General features: G+C 33.9%; 1 protein-coding gene across 1 annotated transcript in view; it reads right to left on the minus strand.

The window, feature by feature from the left end:
* Positions 1-19820, minus strand: part of LOC149785716 (atrial natriuretic peptide receptor 1-like) — a 35675-nt gene extending 15855 nt beyond the window's left edge. The window contains exons 1-7 of the mRNA XM_089979586.1: positions 19748-19820; positions 14377-14539; positions 11613-11765; positions 9123-9291; positions 6969-7115; positions 6007-6130; positions 1870-1938 (exon numbers count right to left, since the gene is read on the minus strand). Of these exons, the coding sequence (XP_089835712.1) occupies positions 1870-1938; positions 6007-6130; positions 6969-7115; positions 9123-9291; positions 11613-11765; positions 14377-14539; positions 19748-19810 (888 nt within the window). The 5' untranslated portion in view covers positions 19811-19820. The remainder of the gene's footprint in view (positions 1-1869; positions 1939-6006; positions 6131-6968; positions 7116-9122; positions 9292-11612; positions 11766-14376; positions 14540-19747) is intronic.
* Positions 19821-23580: the final 3760 nt, after the last annotated feature.

Consider the following 23580-nt stretch of genomic DNA (forward strand, 5'->3'; position numbering starts at 1 on the left):
GTAAATCTGGATACATCTGAACAGGTCATACTGTAGGATCTATTATATTACATGTGGACAAAGAAGTTTATTTACTGTTATACTACTAAGGAGACAATTTTTTTAATTAAACATTTCCATTTAAAATGATTTAATCAAATGAATCTCCCTTTTAGGAACACAATGTGGCAGAACTGTGATTCGATTCAACGTTAGTCAATATTCTTATAGATGCATGACAGTAGAAATGATGTTTTTTCTATTAATCACAAACTTTGAACTGGATACTAAATTTAGAATCTTTCAAATCTCGTGCATATTTTAGCAATAAAACAAGTTGCATCGAGTGCAATGAAAGAACATAACGTGATCTACTGATTCATAATATAGATTTTAATGCCAATATTTTGGCATTTTCTTTGGAGTCAAAATTAATGATGAAGAATTTAATACTTTCATATTAGTATTGGACAAACCATGTATTTATGCATACATCTTTGCAATCAATTTCCTTCTATTGATGCCATTCAATCTGTTCTATATGATTTGTGTGAAAATTTAGAAAATCAAAGGTTTTCATCAAAACCAATTGAGTAATATACAAAAAATGTCGAAGCCTCTTCAAGAAACTTCTAGTCCTTTGGAGAGCTACCTTTATTAGAAAGTTTCCTTTAGTTTAAATGTATATATATATATATATATATATATATATATATATATATATATATATATATATATATATATATATATATATATATACAGTCGACTCCACTTAACTGCACATCGGTTAACTGCAAACTCCGGATAACTGCACATAGTCATGCCGGTCCCGTTTTTTCCCAATGCTTTTCAATGGGAACAAACTTCAGATAACTGCACTTCGCTTAAATGCACACTCCGGATAATAGCACGATAAATGTTCTGCCTGTAGCACATTATTCATTACAGTTTTACTCCGGTTAACTGCACAATGTATAGTCAGGATCAGTTATTGCCAGTCCACTGCTGTAGCGCTTCAAATAAGCCGACAATTAAGCCGGTAAATGCGACTTTGTAAATGATTGACATGTAAAGGACACCATAGGTGGTAGATATATTAGGTAGGTATATTCCCGCCCACCCGGGAGCAATAGCGTGGGAACAATCACATGTTGCAATAGATGACGGTCTTCAGACAGAAGGTGAATCGACGACTCAGTAGAAAATGACGAAAGAAGTGATGACGACGACGCAGTAGATGACCAGGTTTCATCTAAAGTCGCTATTCATTCACTCCAGAATTTATGCAGATTCATGGAACAGAGAGAATGTGAGCTGTTTGAACCGTTTTACAAAATAGAGTCGGCAATTCACCAACTTATTAGTAAAACTTGTGTGCAGACATCAGTTGCCGATTTCTTTCAGAAATCGTCAATTTCATTGTGTTTGATTTAACAATATTACGTTAGTGCTGTTCATTGTAGACTCTTGTTTCATTTAAATAAACGTTGAAAGAGTGGATTCTAATCATCTTTATACGTTATTCTTCACCTATATTCGTGCCGTGCTGATTTAAAGCTGTACTGTACCATACTTCGGTTAACTGCACACTCTGTTTAACTGCACAGTCTCGTGACGGGCCCGAGGCTGTGCAGTTAACCGGAGTTGACTGTATATATATATATATATATATATATATATATATATATATATATATATATATAATACTGAGGTTATTCATATGTTTGTCTGTCTCTCTTTTCTGTCTTTGCAATGACAATAAAAAAGTTGCCAGAATAACATTCTAAAATATATATGTACTTCTGTCTTTAAATTATTTAAATTGTATTTGTGTATCTCCTAAGGAATGAAAATATAATTTTGTTTAAAAGTGAAAATATTTTAACTTGCCTTGTACACATTGTAACTATCTATAATGCCATCAAATAAAGTGTACAGGTCATTCAGCAATGTAACAATCTGAAAAAGAAAAAGAATTATACATAAATTCTATTTTACCTGGTTAAACAAACGTCTTGCAAAGCATTGGTATGTTGTACAGGTATGAATTGTGTTTTGTGTTAAAATATCATTTTTAATTTTTGCAACTATATGCCACATAAACATACTGTTATGGTATCTCGTGTTCAGTAACCAAAATCAGAGATAATCCATGTTTTCTCTGACCCTTCCCACTCCATTTTTGATATTTGGACATTTATGTTGGGATATAGGGTCAGAGTCCTTTGCCTATCAACAATTTGGAATTGGCTGACACCGTGTGGTGTCGGCATGGGGTAGCCGCTTGCTAGACAGCCTCGGAAACTTGAATGACCTTACATCGATCCATACCTGTATGAAATCGATAGGAAAATGATTCATTTTCACAGAAATTGTGAGTATAACATTAGTCATTTCTTTAATCCGCTGAGAGACAAGACAAAACTACAGCATTGAAAAAAATTTGACCCGGAACTCGCAATTTGCATTGCTAGTCACATGACTACCGAAATCCTGCTGAGAAGAAGAGGAGGAGGAGTTGGAAGAACAAGAAGAACAGAAAAGGATACAGAGTCATCTGAGATGGAAACTGGCTTGAACTGAAACAAACATCGTCAATGTTCATCCTTCAGTGCTGTCTCTGTCGTCTTTCAAATTCCCTATTGTCTTGGTCTGAGAGATTTAGTATATAATCTCACTTAAATGAAACATTTCCCTACTTCAGTCTCGGACAAGGTGATGACGTCAATTGATCACACTTACTGTTCGCATCCTGAATGTTTAGTAGTACACTCGTCTGAATATATTCTGTCTTATCTGTGCCACAAGATGACAATTCTAGACACCATACAGAAAGCCTGCACTGGTATATAGATCCGATCCTATGCCTATTTCCAGAAAGGCCAATTTTCAACCAACTTAAAATATGTTCTAAGTAATTATCACCATAATGTTATAAATCCAGAACACTGATGTTCAACGTTGGACTGCACAATTTACCAGAGTTCTAAATCAACTTGCTTCAATTAAAAGCAAAAGGATAAGGAGATTAATGCAACCTTACTGGTTTAACTCTGAAATATGTGTGTGCATGCGTGTGTGTGTTATTTGGATTTCTGAAGTAGCTTAAACAATTTTTCAGTCATATTGCTATGATGTCTGCAGTGTGGCATCATGCTGCAGACAAGTAGCATGATGTACCACCTATTCACATTATCCTGACACCGACTAGTCCGAACACTAACCTCTTAAAACTGTCAGCCTAGCAAGGTAGCTGTTAGTACCATTTTTATCAGTCTTTGGTATGACTCAGCTAGGATTTGAACCTGCGACCTCCAGCATCTGAGGCGGTCGCTCTAACCACTAGGCCAACGGAGCAATCCTAACTCAGAAATTAGGGAAGTCATGAATTTGCATGATTTCTATCACAAACAACGTGACAACATTACAACCAACCACTTACATTTAGTAAAAAAATTGATCACCAAAGGCAAACAGATATATTTTTTTAAGATTAATTGAAAATGAGAGCAACTGCAGAAGAAATACTGAAAAAGTTTCGTAATTCAAATTCAGTTTCATAAGATGTGATTTCCCTTCTCCCCGTAGCTATACTAGTCAATAACCATCAGAAATTTCAAACGATCTAAGTACATACCATTTTCAAATCATTAGCTTCAATAATTGGAAAACGTTCTTTCATATCTCAATTTTTCTCTTTTTTCAGTTTTATAGAATAAAAGTCCAATTCTCCTATATCATTCCAAATCCTTTACACACATGTTCAAGATGTTATTCATATTTTAATACAAATGATGGCACCAAACAACAGGACTAGATGAAATCTAACCAAAAATGCTCGTCATGCTAACAGCTCAAGTTGCTGCCCTTTATTTGCCAGCGTGTTAAATACAATCTTTCCAAGTAAACTGAGATCAACCAAAGTGTGTCCAGCTTTTAACAAGATGATAAAACGTTAGCAAACAATTATCGACCTGTATCAATTTTATCAACCTTAACTAACACTGCTGAAAAAAACCGCCTTTCATCTCTCTGGAATTGTTTAAAAATAACTCACAATCAGGTTTCAGAGGAAAGCTCTAATGCCAAACTGCCCTCATAAAGATGGTTGAGACGTGGCAAGCAGATACAGACCACAGAAAAGTAATCTGATTTAATTTATTTAGATATTCACAAAGCATCTGAATTAGCGAATTATGAAAAACTATGATACAAAATCAGTTATAAATTTGCTTGCTTGGTTTAATTTTTACCTATCAGGAAGGTTGTAATCCTACTGTGATATCTTTTGTCAATTTAAGGATCATATATATATATATATATATATATATATATATATATATATATATATATATATATATATATATATATATATATATATAATACATTATGTTTATACCATCTAGGTTCATTATTTTGTACTATCTGCTTGCAAGGAGTATTGTTGGGGGAAAGAGGCATAAATTGGTTGGTAAGGGGTCTTTAGATGGAAACCCTGGTGCTGTAGCTCCTGCATGTAAGAGTTTCCAGTGAATAATTTCAACCATCAAATTGTACAGAAAAACGTGGTATAGAAAACATGTTGGGGGAGGGGTGCCAGTTCCACCTTCACCCCCCGCCCCCATTCCCATCACATTCTTTCTGACTTGTCCACCCCCATGCCAGTATTTTTTATGACCGATTACAGAGCTTTCTAATACGTATATATCTGCCCTAGCAAGATGCAACATTTTACTGAAGGGTGATGGGTAGTAAAATTTCAAATCAGAATTCCACCACTCTGTCAACATTATTGTGCAGAATATTATTTCCGGTTCTGCTTTCTGTTCCCCTCCCCTCTCATGCATAACGAACAAACTATTCAGAAATGTGGAGTGAGAGAGAAAATGAATTTGGGCTGGATTAAAACCTTGAAATAGAAATTACACCAGGTAACCTACAAGAATATATTTAATCGTAATGATATGTGTGCACTTTCCTTGGGATTTATCTACACTGATTTTCAACGATAGTACATTGATACAAGCTGCAAACCATGTCGACATTATACGGTAAATTTCTCGGTTACATATTGTGATGTATTTAATGTTTGTTGTTGTTGTTTCTTAAACATACTATAATGTTCTAAAAATTGATTATTATTAAATATTAAAATGTCTAAAGGCAGCTATCTCTCTCTCTCTCTCTCTGGACCATTGTAACAAGATACAGGCTAAATCTATGAGCGCAGAGAATTTTTGTTTGTGGCATCACATGATGTCTCTGGACTTCTGAATGATGGTACGAGTTTAGTCAAACCAACCAAAGGATGCACGAGAAAGAAGGAGAGAGGGGGGGGGAGTTTTAAAGTCAAACCGACCAGAGAAAGAGAGTTTTAAAGTCAAACCAAGGAGAGAGAGAGAGAGTGTGTTTATATCAACTGTAAATATATTAAAAATTATTTTAATTACCTCTTGTTGGTTTTTCATTTTGCCTAGTTTCTATTCCACATTAATTTTCATACACCAGTACATTAATGGCAAAGCATTCATATAAATGGCGTAACTAACCAAGTGTTTGTACAGCTCTACGTTTATCATTAAAACCATCTTTCATGTTTAAATCATAAGTGTGTATTATATTGATTTAATCAATGTGAAGACAAATAGAAACTAAAAAAAAGAAAACAATCAGCTTATCAATATGCAAAGGTGAATGTGAATAGCCACAAAAGGCATAGAACTACATTTTGTAGCGGACACACTAGGGGATGTGAGGAGTTCATTCACTCAATCAATACACAGCTGCCTGTGGTAAATCTTAACTCCATTCAAAGGGTTAATATATGTATTTGTATGTGATATAAATAAAATAAATATACAGTATGTATGCTGTATCAACGATATACCACTCATTAATGAAAAATTTATGCATCTCGTGGTACATCATCAATACAACGTACATACTCATACTATACAAATATTCTCTCTCCCTCTGTGTGTGTGTGTGTGTGTGTGTGTGTGTGTGTGTGTGTGTATGATATGATACCTGAAAAGGTGTACTCTCAGAGGAAAGTGTTGTGAATTCCACAATGTCGCTGAAGTAAATGGTCACAGAATCAAATGCTTCAGGTACAACATGAAGACCTTTTCGCAACTGGTTAGCCACAGGTCTGAAATAGATAAATGCAGCGATGGTGAGTGGACCCAGCTTTTGATAATGAAAAGAAACAGTAATTTATATTTCTTGTGGATTTTATCCAGCTTGGGGTGATATATTATATTTTTATAGCATGCACTATTATGGTGACGACATTTTTCCATGTTGTCATTACAATGATAACAAAAACGTGTACTTATCTCAATGTCACTAGAAATACTTTTAATTGGGCAGAGCTCTATCTAGGAAACTGAAAGAACGTGGGTTTAGTCTCTTGGTATAAAGTGCTGGTATTGATATTAATAGGTTTAAGGGAGGATTGAATGGAATAATAATAGTTAATTTATAATAATAATAATAATAATAATAATAATAATAATAATGTGGACTTTATATAGCGCCTAATCTTTAGAAGCTCTTAGCGCTTTACAAACATTAGACAACACCTATAAGATAAAAAACATAATATGATTACAAAAACAAACAACATGAAATTAGAAAACATAAAAAACAAAAACATGCTGAGAATATTTAAGGTAGGAAACATTATTAGGTCTTTAAGAATATCATCCTGGTATTGACATTCATAGGTTTAAGGGAGGATACAGTAGTTATCATGACATTAACTGAGTATACATTGCATACTTCACATCATGGTTACATAATAGCTATGGAATTCTAACATTATGTCATGCCTATATAAATAGGTATGCAATTCTTACATTATGTCACGGTCATATTAATAGATATGCAATTCTTACATTACGTCATGATTACATAAATAGGTATGCAATTCTTACATTATGTCATGATTACATGAATAGGTATGCAATTCTTACATTATGTCATACCTGGGGAGAATTTGATAGAGCAGCTCTTCTGATTTTTTCTTTTCTACCTCCAGCATCTGTGTGCGCTCGTGAACAAGCTGTTCCAAATTACTTGTATGACGTTCCAGCCTTTTGAGTAATTTGTCCATTAGGTTCTCAGACTTTTCTCTGCAAAGAAAGCCTCATTCACATGATAGGTGGAACTATTTTCACGTGATGCTTTGATGACACTGTAAAGGATACTTCACTTTCATTTTTGTTTCAATTCTATTTTTGTGCAGAATATTGCTAATGTAGTAATACTATCATTTCTGATGGAATTAAACTATATGCACATAGCATTAGTGTTCGTTTGATAACAAGCTTTTTTTGGATAATGACCTTTGCATTACTTCACATATAACTGTTCACTTGAATACAAACCAATATGTATACTGCAATCTGATTTGCCTATTGGCTAGACATAAACATAACCTGTTTACTACATTCCAAAAATAGAAATATGGCAAGAGAGCCAGGCTCTTTGGGAGAGCTTTTGGTGTCTAAAGATCAAATGCAGACCGACGCATAGAAGGATAAATTACCTATTAAATAAGTCATCATTTTGATTTTAACATGAAAAATTGGCAATGGAATGGTCTGCACACTGCACTAAGTAGATTCAGTACTGTATATCACCTGGAACAACTATGTGATATTTTAACTACTCAGAAGTCCATCAGCTGTACATCTCCATCTACTGTGTTTGTTACCAGTAGGTCTTAAACCGAGTATTGACATCAAAATCTATTCATATCTTTGTCATTAACATTATCCAAGGTTTCAAATAATCCGAAGTTGTTATTCATTGATTCTACTAGGTGACTAACTCGGCATTTGTCCTTATAGCTTCTTTAACTCTGAAATTATATCGAAGCATTAAATTACAATGTATCTGTTTAAAAAGTCTATTAAGCAAAGTTTCTAAGATTTATATCAAATAGAAAGTAGATTACTAGAGTCTGGAAACTGGGTATAAATTCCAAATTAACCAAACTGTTTTTATCCCAGAAACAGAATGACAACCCATATGCTGAAGTTAGAGATACTGTGAGATAACTACATGCGCTTCTGTGATTATTATAGGGTTATCATTCCACAACAATTTATACATTGAAGTTGTTATGAAAAGATGGATACCTCTGACAACACCATGTTTGATTAATTATCATGCTTCCTGATAAAGTTAAATATTGTACTGCCTGTGTTATGCACTGTTCAGTTTGTGTACGTTTGGAGTGATGTTCAATTCCCCAATGTCCTTTGCATTTACACAGAATTATATCTACACCCTCAAAATTTTCTCATAAGATAAGATAAAGTCTTGACTACTGAACCAAAAATTCAATATTTTCAGACAGTTTTTAATCCTCAGCCTGCTGAATGTTCTGTAGGGACCAACAAAAAAATCAGAACAAGCAGGAAGATATTCAAAATATCAATTTCAAGTAGAACGTTTGAGATGTTTCGTGAAACAGAGACGAGGTGTTTTTGGTTACATAATTGCCTACCTTGCATCAAATTTATTCAACATGAGGTTTTTGACATGCAATTTTAGACAGAAAACAGGCAATATATTATATAGTTTCCTGAAAGGGAAGCTAACAGCTACGAATACAGTTCGAGTCATCAACTTGATTTTGCAAAAGTTTAAATTCTGTAATAATAATTTTATACCCTGAATATACATATCATATTTATCAGAATGACTCATATTTAAGCACACAAACAACAATAGCTCAGGGGATAAAACATCACCCTACCTAAAGCATCTACATAAAAATACGATAAATTATTTTTTTCAAATCATGTATGTTTTTGCATCTATTAAATTTATTTTGCATTTTTCATATACTGGGTCCAAAATTAAATACTTTAATTAATACTAAAATTACCAAGAGTTTAATTACTTCAGTACTTTTACTTTTTTGAGAGAGATACGAGTTCAGCCATATATCTGTATCAAGTATAAGGTTATGTCTCAAAATGAAGCATCCAATAGATACTTGGTAATACTTGGTAATCTACCTCTTAATGGCTGGTTATGCTTCACAATACACCAATACATTTCTTGGATGTATGCAAAATAAAGTATGCAATAATTTTAGGCACAACGTTTCCAGAATAAAATCTTACCCATGAATGTGTCTAAGCTGGCTAACAATGAAGAAATCATTAGGCCTATTAAAAGGATCATCTTCCCAGCACTTCTCAGCAAGAGCCAACAAACCTTCGGGGCAGTCTGCGCTGTCTATCTTGGGTCTAAATGGCGGGGTCTCATGAGACGAAATCCTCGAAAGGATGTCTACCATAAAAACATATATTGCATTTCAACCCTATATTATTTCAAGATTACGGACGCTGTCAGTAAGTTGCACTTTATATATGTAGGTGCAATTTCCCCTACCATTCGTGACGTCATACAAGGATAGGGCTGAACATCCATGAAGAAACTAATAAAGAAAATCCATATTGGCACTGTTTAATTTCGTAAAGTATTTTCTTTGGTACATCAATTGTTTAATATTTTCATTATGTTAGTTAACCTGTATTTCGGTTTTCTTTTTTTTTATGTGCAGGCTAGAAATGAGATCTGGCCTTACGTTACCACAACAATAGAGTCCTCTCTCTTACAGTTAATACACTTACAATCACCAACACAGATTCTAAATATTTCATCTATTTCACTTATGGAGAGAGAGAGAGAGAGAGAGAGATATTGTTATTTGTGCCTATGGTAATCATATTTTAAAAAACTTTTGTTACAATTGCTCACTTAAGAAAATTTACATATACATAATAGTTCCCAGTGTTCCCAAAATATTATGAAACTTTCTTTGTTGTCCGATTTGACTGCAATATCTTTACCTAATATATAATTTTCTTGAAGAAAACATATAAGACCATGTCATATGTCTTGCATGAATGTGTGTAGTATTTGGCAAGAAGAATAAAAAATAGAAACGTTTTCATGTCAATGCTATACTTGTTTATACGTACAAATTAAATCATTCTAGCGTTTGGAGTAACTGCTACTTGAAGTCCATCTCAAATCCCGTGGGAAACATTACACTGTAACCAAGTAATCACATGCGTTCCCAATGCTTATACACTTTTATTTCAAGTAAACAATTAAAAAAGATACATTTATCAATATCATAAGCATTCATTTGACACAAAAATATATTCATTGGAAGAATTCTTGTAGAAACAGTGAAACCAGTTATTGTGAGGCTTTTCGTGTTACTTTAAACAAATGTGTCAGCTGCAAAACACATTTTCTTTTAAATAATTTCTAAATTTGCTTAATAGCCTATGACTACTATAACAAAGAAATATCCAGGATATAATCTGCGCTTACATAAATTTACATAAGTTTTAATTGGTGAGGGATAAAAAGGTCTGGCATTTGTACCTATTTACTTTTAGGTTGAATTTTCTACATAATGACCTTATAGTCTGGAAGGCATGAATATTTTTACTGATGCAGTATATTGCTCTAAAGCTTTCAAATTCAGGAAACACAACACCGCTATGTAAGCTTTTTACTACTATACATAATAGCATGTTAATCCATTTCTTGTACACTTTGGGTACCTTGTTTACTCTAATTAGTGTGTTCATCTACAAGTTCGCTGTCATGTGATCTTCACCTGTTTTAGGTAAATTCTTTCTATTAAAAAGTTTCCAAGCCGATAAAAAATAATGCCAAAAAATACTTTTGTGTCCTTTGATAATTTCTTATATATTCATATTGCACAACTGCATTTTTGTTATCTCGCATACTTTGTATTCAAACAAGTGAACAAAAGTTCTCATGGTTATACTCATCCATGTTATTTTCAATGTTTAATAAATATTTTAATATGTATTGTTGATCAATATCATTTGTGGATATTATGAAACATAATTCCCCTTTAGTTTCTCTCTACATATGGCTTCCATGTCAATGCGAAAATTATTTTTTCAATTTGCTATATTGGTGAAAATTTCAAATCACAAAGGTTTTAAAAAACTTTTATTTTACTCATTTGTGTTTCAGTTTGTTTTGCTGTATTCATCAGAAATGTCTATCATGTGTGTTTTATTTTCAAAATTTATCTGTCATTTTATTTAAGCGACTGCATAAATTCCATAACCCACTGTTACAGTTTTAACATCTGAGGAAATGTTTCTGCACTAACCTGTATTTCTGGTAATGATTGAGTTCTTTATATGACAAAGTTAAAAGTATTTTAGTTCAATGAAAAAATACAAGTACTTTTTTTAATTTATCCATCTTGAATGAAAATAATTTCTGTATTCAACCTATATTTATGACATCAACTTTGAATTTCTACATCTTATCATTATATACCTGTATTTAATTAAAATGGTAGTAATTTTATCAAATCAATATTTTTTTTAAAAAGTGTATCATTTTTGGCAACATTGTTGTATGAAAAGTTCACTTACTTTCTTCAATTCATCCATTTTAATTGTTGTATGATTTCTGCATTCAACAAATAGATTGTATTTAAAAAATCAATTTTTATATTGTAATCTTAGAAGAAAAAAGCCCAGAAAAAACAACAAAAAACAAAACAAAACAATGGCAGCATATACAGTAGCATAGTAGTTAATTACCTTTAACTTCCATGTAATCTGTATAGGCGCTGTAAGGACCATTTCTGAGGGCAACTTCTTCTGTAATTATTGCGAAGCTGTACACATCGCCTTTAGGACTGCCATCTGATGCATCCTCCCCTCTGAGAAACTCCGGTGCTTTCCACAATAAATCTGAAACATTAAGTACAAACTATGCCTTTGTATCAGAAAGAAAGAAAAACATCCTTTTCCACATCTCTGTTCAAAAAGTGTATCATCATCACAAAACACAGTTACTTAGCTATGAAGAAAGGGTCATCTGCTGTTGTGAGTGGTCTCATATTAACTCTAAATGTTTGTATGCTTGCACAAAAATATAACATGATAAAATTTTAATTAAAATAATTAAATAGTTTATTTCACCAGTATCCAGGAAGCGGATACTATCTAATAACGAAGGCGATGCCGTATAAAGACGAGCGTGTTTTCATATAAACTGGCACGGCATGCAGGCTTGCACAAAAATGAACATGCTCATTAATAATTAATTAAAAAAGTGCTTCACCATTACCTGACAAGCAAATTCCGAGGGATGCGGGATCTTCTACAATGATAGTTTTGACTACAAATGACATTACTAAAATCCATGTAGCTACAGAAATACTGTGCAAACTCTATGTAATAGCACACTGTTTGGCAGACTCCATTATGCCTTTACCAAAAATAATCGACACAAAATGTCTTGTAAAATATTAAATATCATTAAGCACCATTTTAAGGATTTAAAATAAATTATCTGTTCATGATACAAGAATTAATATAAAGGCAAAAACAGGTACACACTTAAGCAGGAAATGTCTTGCAGTTATTATCATATCCCTGTATTTTTATCAAAACAGGAATACTAGATTGGCCCGTCCAATGTGTGTGTGTGTGTCTGTGTGTCTCTGTGTGTGTGTGAGTCTAAATTTAGAGATAAGTAAATAGTACTATCTGGTTACAAGTAACAATATATTCTGTTCTGTTTATCACCTGGTGGAGTAACACAGTATGAGTACTTGAGGTATTGCTACAATTGTGGGAAAAACTGAATTGACAGTGGACACTTTTGAAAAAAATTCAGCACTGTTTGGTCTGCAGAAACTCTCCATTAAAGTGTCTCGTCACGCAATCTTGGTGTTCATGATGGCTTGGTCCTGTTTTGGCTTCCCCCCTGCCCATGTCAGTCTTCAAACTATTATGTAAAAGAACAGCCAAGGGGCATTTGCATTGACGGATATTGTAAGCATGTTGTAATGAACAAGCCAAGCTACTTGTCTCCAAAGTGAACCAAATTCCATGAGTTCATTGTTGTAGGGAAACTTCAGGATGTTCCTTGTAGAATGGATGAAATATAGTGGTATTTAATGACGGATGTCAGGTGTTGGTTGGTTATGGTAACAAACGTCTGAAGAATGCTACCTACAGCAGATATCTCATAAATGTTAATGTGTATCGAAGGAAATGAGTCTGTGATGGTGTGAGGCTACTTGATGTGCTATGGTATGGGACCATGATGAAAATGGTGACTATTTGAGCGATGATAAATATGTCCAGATTCTGGACAGTCATTCGTTGGATCTTACCTACCAAATTAAGTCTAACTATGGTCTGAAGCACTCGCCTTTACTGATCAGTGCCATTTCGCCTTTGCCCGCATTGCACTGAGCTTCAGGCTCGGGCAATGTGGATATGTGAGAAAGCTTGCCAGTAGCTTCCTGTGAGTCAGCGGTTCTTCTCATGGGTTTCCAGAGTTCTTCCAACACCAGTTATACTAGCTGCCATGTACAGTCTATCTTGTGCTGAAAGATGGCACTAAGCCCACAATGACAACATCAACCTACCGAGTTTCTTGGAGTATACAGCACACATCAACTACAAGGGAAAATGTTTGTGATGGTGTGGGACTGTCTGACGTACAGTAGAATGGGACAATTTGCTAAAAAGTTAAAGAAATTGGAACAATGATAAACTGCCCTTCCCATTAATTTTGCGGACTCTTCAGTGGAAGACTAATGCTGCTATTAACTGTTTGACATGCCTTCACTAATCCTAAGTATTCATATCTTTGAACGTATCTGAAGGATCCTTTATATTCCCACTTCAGGGAAATACTGATGACGTAACATCTGCGTATGTCCTTATGAGACTGCTCACTGTAACCTGGCAGTTGCTACCTCTTTCTCACTTAAGAAGTTTGTATCAGTCTATTCCAGAGAACAAGAAGTCTGTGTCAGTCTATTCCAGAGAACAAGAAGTTTGTATCAGTCTATTCCAGAGAACAAGAGGTTAGTATCAGTCTATTCCAGAGAACAAGAAGTTTGTGTCAGTCTATTCCAGAGAACAAGAAGTTTGTATCAGTCTATTCCAGAAAACAAGAAGTTTGTATCAGTCTATTCCAGAGATCAAGAGGTCAGTATCAGTCTATTCCAGAGAACAAGGTTATTCATTGTAATGGACATATAACAAAGCAAGTAAATTAAATTCCATTTCAGACACAAAATGACATTACTTATATCATAACGCAGTAGACTGGATCAATTATTAATTTCTAAAAGCTATTTAAACTCATTTATCTCTGCATACAACACTTCAAATTTCTAATACATGTGAATACTGACAATCTATTTTGGCTATGCACAGCAATTTTTGGAAAGTTTAACATTCAGTAAATACCTTGATGAAGAGGTACAGCTTCATACCTGTACCACTCGACATAAAACTGCATAATATTTCCTGACAACACATTTCAGAATTAACGTACCGTACTGGACAGTTTCGCATGTAGCATCCTTTTTCACACTAAAATGAACAGAACGCAGCCCAAAATCAGTTAATTTCACTGCAAATCGGCTATCAACTACACAATTTGACGATTTTAGTTTCCCATGGAACCGTATGTCCGATTCATGGAGGTAATGAAGTCCCTGGAAAACAAAAATTACTATTCAAAGCATTTCTCAGTATGTTTATGGCGCGCAACAATTAACTGGAACACAAACAATGCATTAAAAATAAAAACAAAAATTAAATAAGAATATATGCAGTGGAGAATTATCTCTACAAAAATTAATTAAAACTAAACAAAAAAGTAAAAATTTTCATTACCTTCTTGGGACAGCTTATGACTAAGCACACTGTATACACTGTTAGAAGTTGTTGACCTCAAATACGACCTATGGTGGGAATTTAACATTGAGGTTACATATTCTTGGAGTTATAATGCCTCGAATGGGGCATTTTGACCCCTAACGTGAATTTAAAGTGAGGCTCAAATATACTGTTTGGTGTATATGGCCTCAATTAGAACGCTATGGTCTCTAAAAAGAATTTATATTATGCCATCAGTTCTGCTACAGCAACCTGGATGTGGAAAAAGTGTAAGACAGTTACAGCAGATGATATGAAGTCCATAATTGTTTCAAAATCCAAAAGCTCTTTTCAGAGCCTGTATAGATCTCTTGGAAAAGAGATGCTATTGAAATGATTGCCTAATTAAACAAAACAATCCCGCACAAATCCTTCTGTTATACAACGTGTGTATGTGTTATTCATACCAAGAAACAAATGAAGACAAAGAGATTTAACACTTTTTTCTATATTGTCGTGAACAAGCATCACATTGAAATTTCAAAATTTAAATCTTCTTCTTTTTCCTTCTTTAAGGCTGATATACTGGCACTGGTTTGTCTCCTGTACATTCTTCTGTGTGTCTTGCCTTTTGATTTCTTCACTGGTATGGGGTCTTCTTCTTGTTGGTTCTTCCTGAAAGTCTTGCCTTTTGATTTCTTCATTTGTATGGGGTCTTTTTCTTGTTGGTTTGTCTTGCAAGTTTTGCCTTTTGATTTCATCACTGGTATGGTGTCTTCTTCTTCTTGGATCTTCTTGCAAGTCTTGCCTTTTGATTTCATCACTGGTATGGTGTCTTCTTCTTCTTGGATCTTCTTGCAAATCTTGCCTTTTGATTTCTTCACTTGTATGGGGTCTTTTTCTTGTTGGTTTGTTTTGCAAGTCCTGCCTTTTGATTTCATCACTGGTATGGTGTCTACTTCTTGGATCTTCTTGCAAGTCTTGCCTTTTGATTTCATCACTGGTATGGTGTCTTCTTCTTCTTTGATCTTCTTGCAAGTCTTGCATTTTGATTTCTTCACTGGTATGGTGTCTTCTTCTTGTTTGTTGGTCTTGCAAGTCTTGCCTTTTGAATTCTTCACTGGTATCGTGTCTTGTTCTCGTTGGCTCTTCTTGCAAGTCTTGCCTTTTGATTTCATCACTGGTATGGTGTCTTCTTCTTGTTGGTTTGTCTTGCAAGTCTTGCGTTTTGATTTCTTCACTGGTATGGTGTCTTCTTGTTGGATCTTCTTGCAAGTCTTGCCTTTTGATTTCTTCACTGGTATGGTGTCTTCTTCTCATTGGCTCTTCTTGCAAGTCTTGCCTTTTGATTACATCACTGGTATGGTGTCTTCTTCTTGTTGGTTCTTCTTGCAAGACTTGTCTTTTGATTTTTTTTTACTAAATTGGATTCTTCTTTTGCTTATGCTTCTGGACAATTCCTCTCCATGTTCTCTTTTTTGGGGGAAGGGGGGACACGCCATTGACCAATGTTCTTTTTCTTGATATTATGACATGTATCTTTACTTTGTCATACAAATCCAGAATGACTGTGTAGTTAAATGAGAATTAATTACTTGGACAATATGTTACTGTGTCTGCTACCCAGAAGCGTGTATACCACAGACTTTGTAGCATCACTTCAAAGTGATTTGTCCATAGTCCTGATGATACACAGACAGGTGTGGTAAGGCAATGGATGTCATTAACCATGTAACTGGGTTCAAATCTCATAGAGTACAAATTAAAAACCTGTATTATAGTATTATTTGTATTAAATATTAATTCTGCATAATATTATCAAGCATAGAATCCAGGGAGAGCACTTTAGTTCTGCTTGTTGTGTATTTGTAATTCTCTCTCACTCCCTCACACACTCTCTGTATGTGTGTGTGTGTGTGTGTATGTATATATATATATATATATATATATATATATATATATATATATATATATGTATATGTATAACGCTTAAATCATCAATCACATAGCCTGAAAAGTATTGCCAGAAGTTCAGTTGAGTGATTCTCAAGAGGATATTACTGATCCTATTCCAACATCATCTACTCCTTCAAAGGACCGATCAAGATCAGCCAAGAAAGACACTCCGGCAGGTCCTGAAGATTATTTTCATATTAGTCCCAACAATTTCACTTACAAAGAACTTAGAGCTACAACCTATAGATACACAGGGCTGACAGGAGAGGGAAACAACCAGGAATACATCCCCGGGGCTCGGGCCCATAAGGGGGCATGGGACGAAGAACACTTTTTCATTTTATAAAAGACAAATTTTGTTTGAGCAAGAACTAGGAGAGGCCCGGATGTTTCTTACCCCAGGGCCTGTGATTGCTCTCTACATCCCTGTAGATACAAGGTCAAATATAAAGAGTTCAAGTCTCAAGTCCAGGCAGAAAAAGCAGCTGTTTTTATTAAGAAGCTGTAAGAGTCAATAATAGAGTGATTGAAAAGACGGTGCCAAGCAAAATCAAAAGATCAAGATCATCTGAGAATATCCATCACTAACAACAGTTTTAAATCTCTTGCCTGGATCGAGTTTAGTACACGTGAAGAATTACCTTCTTCCCAGATCTTTTTACAAAATTCAACACATTCAAGAATCTAATGCTGTGTTTGCCATGACCGATGGAAAAGTCGCTGTTCAGGTAAGACAAATGAAACGCACATGACCAATGGAAAAGTCGCTGTTCAGGTAAGACAAATGAAACGCACATGACCAATGGAAAAGTCGCTGTTCAGGTAACACAAATGAAACGCACATGACCAATGGAAAAGTCGCTGTTCAGGTAACACAAATGAAACGCACATGACCGATGGAAAAGTCGCTGTTCAGGTAACACAAATGAAACGCACATGACCGATGATTTGAACAGTGTTAACCTGTTGCTATCTGAATAACATAAGATTCGGGAAAGACTATGCCAGATACAAAACTCTATGTGGATATACGATATCTTGAAGCCACAACTCCTGTAATTGTGGTACCATTTGTGGATTTCTATTACTTTAGTTCACCTTTCACTACACTGGTGGGATTATAGGAATTATGACAGTTATAGAAGGTGACACTTTTGTATAAAAGGGGTTATACGAAACTTATAAGGTGACTTAGGGGATCACACTGCATATTTAAGGATAAAAACATTTTTCCTAACAAGTACAAACACTCCACGTATGATGCACATCTTCAATGTATAGTAGTTTAGCTGTTTCCAAAAAACAAACAACAAATATCTCAACCTTACAGTACAAAAAAAAACTCATCTTCAAGCCAAAGTCTGACTTAGTTTGACAGTGTGGCAAATTTAATGCTCAATGAGCTCATGCGTCACGTTCCACTCATCGTGCAAAAAAAAAAAATATAACTGAATCAACGGACATTGGGTAAACAAAGATCAGTCAGTGTACTAAATGTTGGGTGGTGAAATGCAACTTTATATCAAACTGAAGAACCAAATCTGACTCATTTGAGACTGGATATTTTTTACAACAAGACTTTCTGCCAGTGTCAAGCAAGTGACAGTGGTTAACAGTTTAGATAGAGAATTAAATCTAGAATGGTTAAAATTAAAAACAGTATTAAAAATTCTAAACGCCACTTGATTCCATACAGTCAGTGTCGTATATGTTTTAACACAGTTCTTGGATCGTGAAAGTAAATTAATGCCTATCTTAAAGTGTATATTTGTTCTTCTCTCTTTTCAGTTTAATGTCTATACAAGGCTATGATTTTGCATGTTTGTAAGCACTCCTCTTTTCAGATGGGAGGTCATGGGTTCAAACCCCGGCCAAGTCATACCAAAGACTTATTTAAAAAATGGTACTAACTGCTGCCTCGCTAGGTGCTCAGCATTATGAGGTTAGTGTTAGGACTGGTCAGCCTGGTGTCAGGATAATGTGACCGGGTGTGACATCATGCTACATGTCTGCAGCAAGATGCTCCCGTGCTAGACATTACTATAAATTGCCACACGGCAGACATCGTAGCAATATGACTGAATTTTTTTAAAGCTATGTTAAAAATTCAAATCACACACACACTCTCCTCTTTTCTCTTCTTTAACTACATGTATAATAGATTATAAATGTGTTTTTCTGTGTGAGCACTCCTATTCTTTTCTGTGTGAGCACGCCTATTCTTTTCTATTCTTTTGCTACAAGTATAATAGTTTTGAAGTTTTTTCTTTGGGAGCACTGCTATTATTTTCTGTTTGAGCTCTCCTATTATTTTCTCTTCTTTAACTAAAGGTGTAATATTGTGTTGTTGTATAGTAAATGTGGGGTTTTTTGATTGTGTGTGTGTGTGTGTGTCTGTGTCTGTGCAGCAATGTCTATTGGTCAAAGTGCAAAAAGCTATGGATGTTTTTAACTTTACGTTTCCCTTGTAGCCATACAGACCCAAAATGGCCATTTCAAAATGGGTTATGTTATCAAAATGGAGGAGTAATATTAAATTCCTGTTAGACCCATATATATCATAAAAGAACCAAATAGAGAATCCTGTTATGCTATCCTTTGCACTGTTGCAACATCTATGTAGCATTAAGAATGACATAAAGATTCCTATGATGCTATCATTGTTAAAACATTGCTCAAATATTTATTTATCATACAGGACCAAAGAAAGGGTCCTGATAGCCTAAGTGGTTACAAATTGTCTCCTATTTTCAAATTCAGTTGTTCTTGAAGATCGCATTATTTAAACTGCACAAGAAGCACATCTCGGGTCATCTTGGATTAAAGGCAGTCTTATATCTATCAATCCATCTATCGCATGAGACTGGTTGCCAGCATCACTACGTAAGGCATTCAACTAGTGTCGTCTTTCAATTTAGTGTGAAACATCGTGTGTCATAAAACATCGTTACAATTTAGCTTAACAATATCTTGAAGTTGTAAATATTTGTCCTACTATTAATTTTCAGACAGTATGACCCGAAAATAACATACCAGTTTGGAGCTTTAGGCAAAAATTAAACAAGTACCAAAATAAAAACTGTTGTTACCTTGGCGATGTCAATTAGAAGGGAAATTTTGAAGGACCAGTCTAGTTTAATGTGCTCATTCATCAAGATATGCTGAAAAGAAACATGTTTTTGGTCAAACCTTGTAAAAGTCATACAAACAAAGCAGACATTAAATCTGCTGTCATTATTATGGAAACATATTCTACATTAGTAAGTTAAAATTAACCATACCTATAGCTCTGTGCATACATGTACATCTAATAAACTTTGTCATTAATAAATTCTCAGACTTACTCCTCCGTATTATCGTGTCTTCTGTAATCCTTAATTGATAAACATGATCTTCAAAAGATCAGGTGCATTTGGAAAGATAATATAAATCGATCGTTTGCCTTTGAATTGATTGTAATTAATGATATAAGATCCAATATACAAATGAACTGTAGCTGCGATGGGAACATGTAACCCCCAACTACAGCCCGACTATCCCAAAAAGACAAATTTGATAGCACTCCCACCCACGACCATATGCGAACCTCTAGAAATCTTTACCTCTGAAAGTGTCTGTATACTGTATACCATTTCCAAGGTTACTGTATACGTTTTTACGGCCTATAAGTCGATACTTTTTTTTACTTTAAAGTCAGGTCTTCGTCTTATGCTCCGAATCGACTTATATACAGATTATGTCATTGAAACTGTATCGACTTATATATGGATTACGGTACCTAGTATGCTATTAAAATTGCTCTATAATCGGCATAATCGAAAACAGGTCACATAGCAGTTCAAATTCTTGTTAAATTACTATGTCAGTAAATTGTTATAAACTAATATGACTGCTTTTATATTTATAAGTTTCGTCATCATTTAGTTTGCATTCTGCGTGTATTTTCTTATTTCTCAAACATGAAATAAAAGAAAACAATTACCGGTAAAATATTCACATGGCACACTTATGGTCTATACTCTATAGTGCACTGTACTAATTCAAAAAATTGTTTGTTCCTATAAAAAAAAATGAAATTATTTTGTTTTATTCATCTTTTTTAACCTTGCCTCATTCTTCCTGATCACATTTTAGCAACTGGTCCATTGATATTTGATTTTCCAGTGGAGACACGCGAGCGATTACCGGTATAGCTTTTTCATTGATCTAATCAATCCTACTAAGGGATGTAATCCATATTAACTGGAGCGTTATATGATTATTTATAAAATACCGTAGATTATGCTTTCTACTGAATCTGTTTATAATTGTATTTGACAAAGTTTATGAAATAAATATTAATTTCAGTGTATGAAATATTATATGTTAAATAAATAATTATCATCCTGCGGTTCTGACTGTGTACGGAAAATAAAGGGATCGTACCTGAACAAATTCTACGGATCACACGCTACTCGACAAATAATCTAACGGTACAAACGTATAAAGTAAACGTATATTTTCTGTTTCATTCTGCTCTCAACTCAAGAATCTAATTACAATAAAAATAAAAGTACTCAAAAAAAAGATTTTTGTTGTTATGAGAGAGAGAGAGAGGGAGAATTATCTGTATTTAGAGTATATGTAGCTGTTATGTTGTGTAATGTTGGCAAAATGATAGTCCTACATGTAAGACGTATAACATATTATTATGTTTTAGTGCGCACAAAAGTCAAAACATAAATATCAGCGTCGAGGTCTTACATGAAGGACTAGCAGAATGATTAAGATGGTTTGAACATGTATTAGTTAAGGGTGTTATTTATTGGTAAATTGTACGCAACGATACGAGTCCATATTCTCAAGAAATTAAGTGCAACTAGTATTTTTACAGCAGCAATAATCTTATTATCAAATAAAGAACTTAAAAATACGTTTTATTTATTGCGTGTGTGTGTGTGTGTGTGTGTGTGCGAGAGAGAGAGAGAGAGAGATGAAAAATTTTCTGTGTGCAAGACTGTATTTATTCAGGGCGGATTTTATTTTCAGCTTCTGAAAAGAGAAAAGACGGTATTTCGAGTTACTTGACGATTGTGATAATCCTCATGTATTACGACCTTACTATATTCCATTATCAATAAACACCTCTAAATCAACAATTAATTCTTGTTTTAATTACGATGTACATTGTCACAACAACCACATGGCTATGCAGTGTTATTTATACGGTAATATAGGGATAACAGGTCAAATTTAAAATGTCATCTCAGGTTAATAAATATGGTATTTTTGAGAAGGTCAAAACATCAGAAATAACAAATTAGCAAATAAAGTATACTCCTTTTCATAGCTTTTGCTCATCGCAAATGCAAACAACTTATTTTATTGCTTGCAAAAATGAATTCTCCAAAAAGTGAGCATTTTTTGTAAAGTGTATATACTGAAAACAAATCCAGTGATGGAAAGTTTTTGGGGTTAATTAATGAAGCAGTCACTAGAGAATATAACCAGACTGTTCTTGAGGCATTATTTACAAATGTGTGTGATATATAAAAGGAAATTTGGGGAAATGTGCCTCGGCCAATCCAGAATTTGCAGCTTTAATTCCTCACAAACAATTATGAGTGTATTTCCAATTCAAAAGCCATATTGTGTGTAAACACTTGTTTTTATTCTTATTTTATTCATGTGAAAGTGAAAAACAAAAGGGATTGGTAACATCTTCCTCCTTACTGTTCAAAAAAATCTATAAGGACAATGTAACAAGACAATCCAGGTATTTGTTCCTTTTAAATGCCTATCTGTATTAGAAGTTTTTTAAACTAATTCATCTAAAAATATTGTTTTTATGACTAAAAGTTTTACATAAAATATTTATTTTTCTCTAATATTTCCTTTGAAAAGTTAAATACAATAATGCATATGCTTTGCAAATTTATTTATTTATTTATTTATTTATTTATTTATTTATTTATTTTACAGTTGCTTTTATTTTTCAACAGTGTAAAATAACAATAAAATCACAGACAAATGAAGATGTTTATACAGGGGGTATGGATGTTTCATTTAAATTATTACAGGGTGGGGTGTCTTATTCTTCAAACAGAAAACAATCACATCTCATCTCTGAAGATACAAGTATACTGGTTGGAGACCAATTCTCGCCACTTATTCCATTTTTTATATTTTTTTTTAATCATCCACTACCGACATGAACTTGCTCCTTGGCAGTAGAATACATAAAAGCATGGCCTTTAACACTATTTTTCCTGTGTTAAATGTGAAATCAGCAACATGAATGGTTTGTGGGGACCATTAATTAACACGGTGTTGGTGATGAACTTTACCAGAGAGGAGTACCAACTGTCACCACATGTTGAAAATTAATGATCTACTCACACATGATTATTAGATTATGTTTTCTCTTTCATTAAATGAAAATATAGTTATTTCTCATTAATTAATTTTTACTTTGTGTTGCTTTGTAATTCAGAATTAATGTTCTTTACCTGTTACGAATTTTGACAGGAATGCATGTAATTATACTTATTAACCGGTTGAAAAAAAATGGATATTTTTTTTAACATTGTGTGACATATAAAGGTTACAATAATGTCTACTTCTCTGCATTTTTAATAAATATCTCGAAATAATGAATTTTAAGGATTCGAAGATATTTAATTTCACGTATAATTACGTATGTAACACGCGTTTTTTCTGCCGAGAATTCGTCTGTTATCATTTCACGGTGAACAGCGAGGTAAGCAGTCGCATCATTTTTGACCCAGTTTTGTGTAATTAGCTGTCTGATTAATTATAAATAATTATAACAAATATTAACAAGGAAACCACGAAAGTAAATACACAATTATAAACTTAAGGAGAATAAAATTATTTGAATATTTACATAATAACCTGGAGAAAATGTATAACAACAAAACGC

Source organism: Sinohyriopsis cumingii, chromosome 13 (assembly GCF_028554795.1).
Source record: "Sinohyriopsis cumingii isolate HCF-2022 chromosome 13, ASM2855479v2, whole genome shotgun sequence".
NCBI lineage: Eukaryota > Metazoa > Mollusca > Bivalvia > Unionida > Unionidae > Sinohyriopsis > Sinohyriopsis cumingii.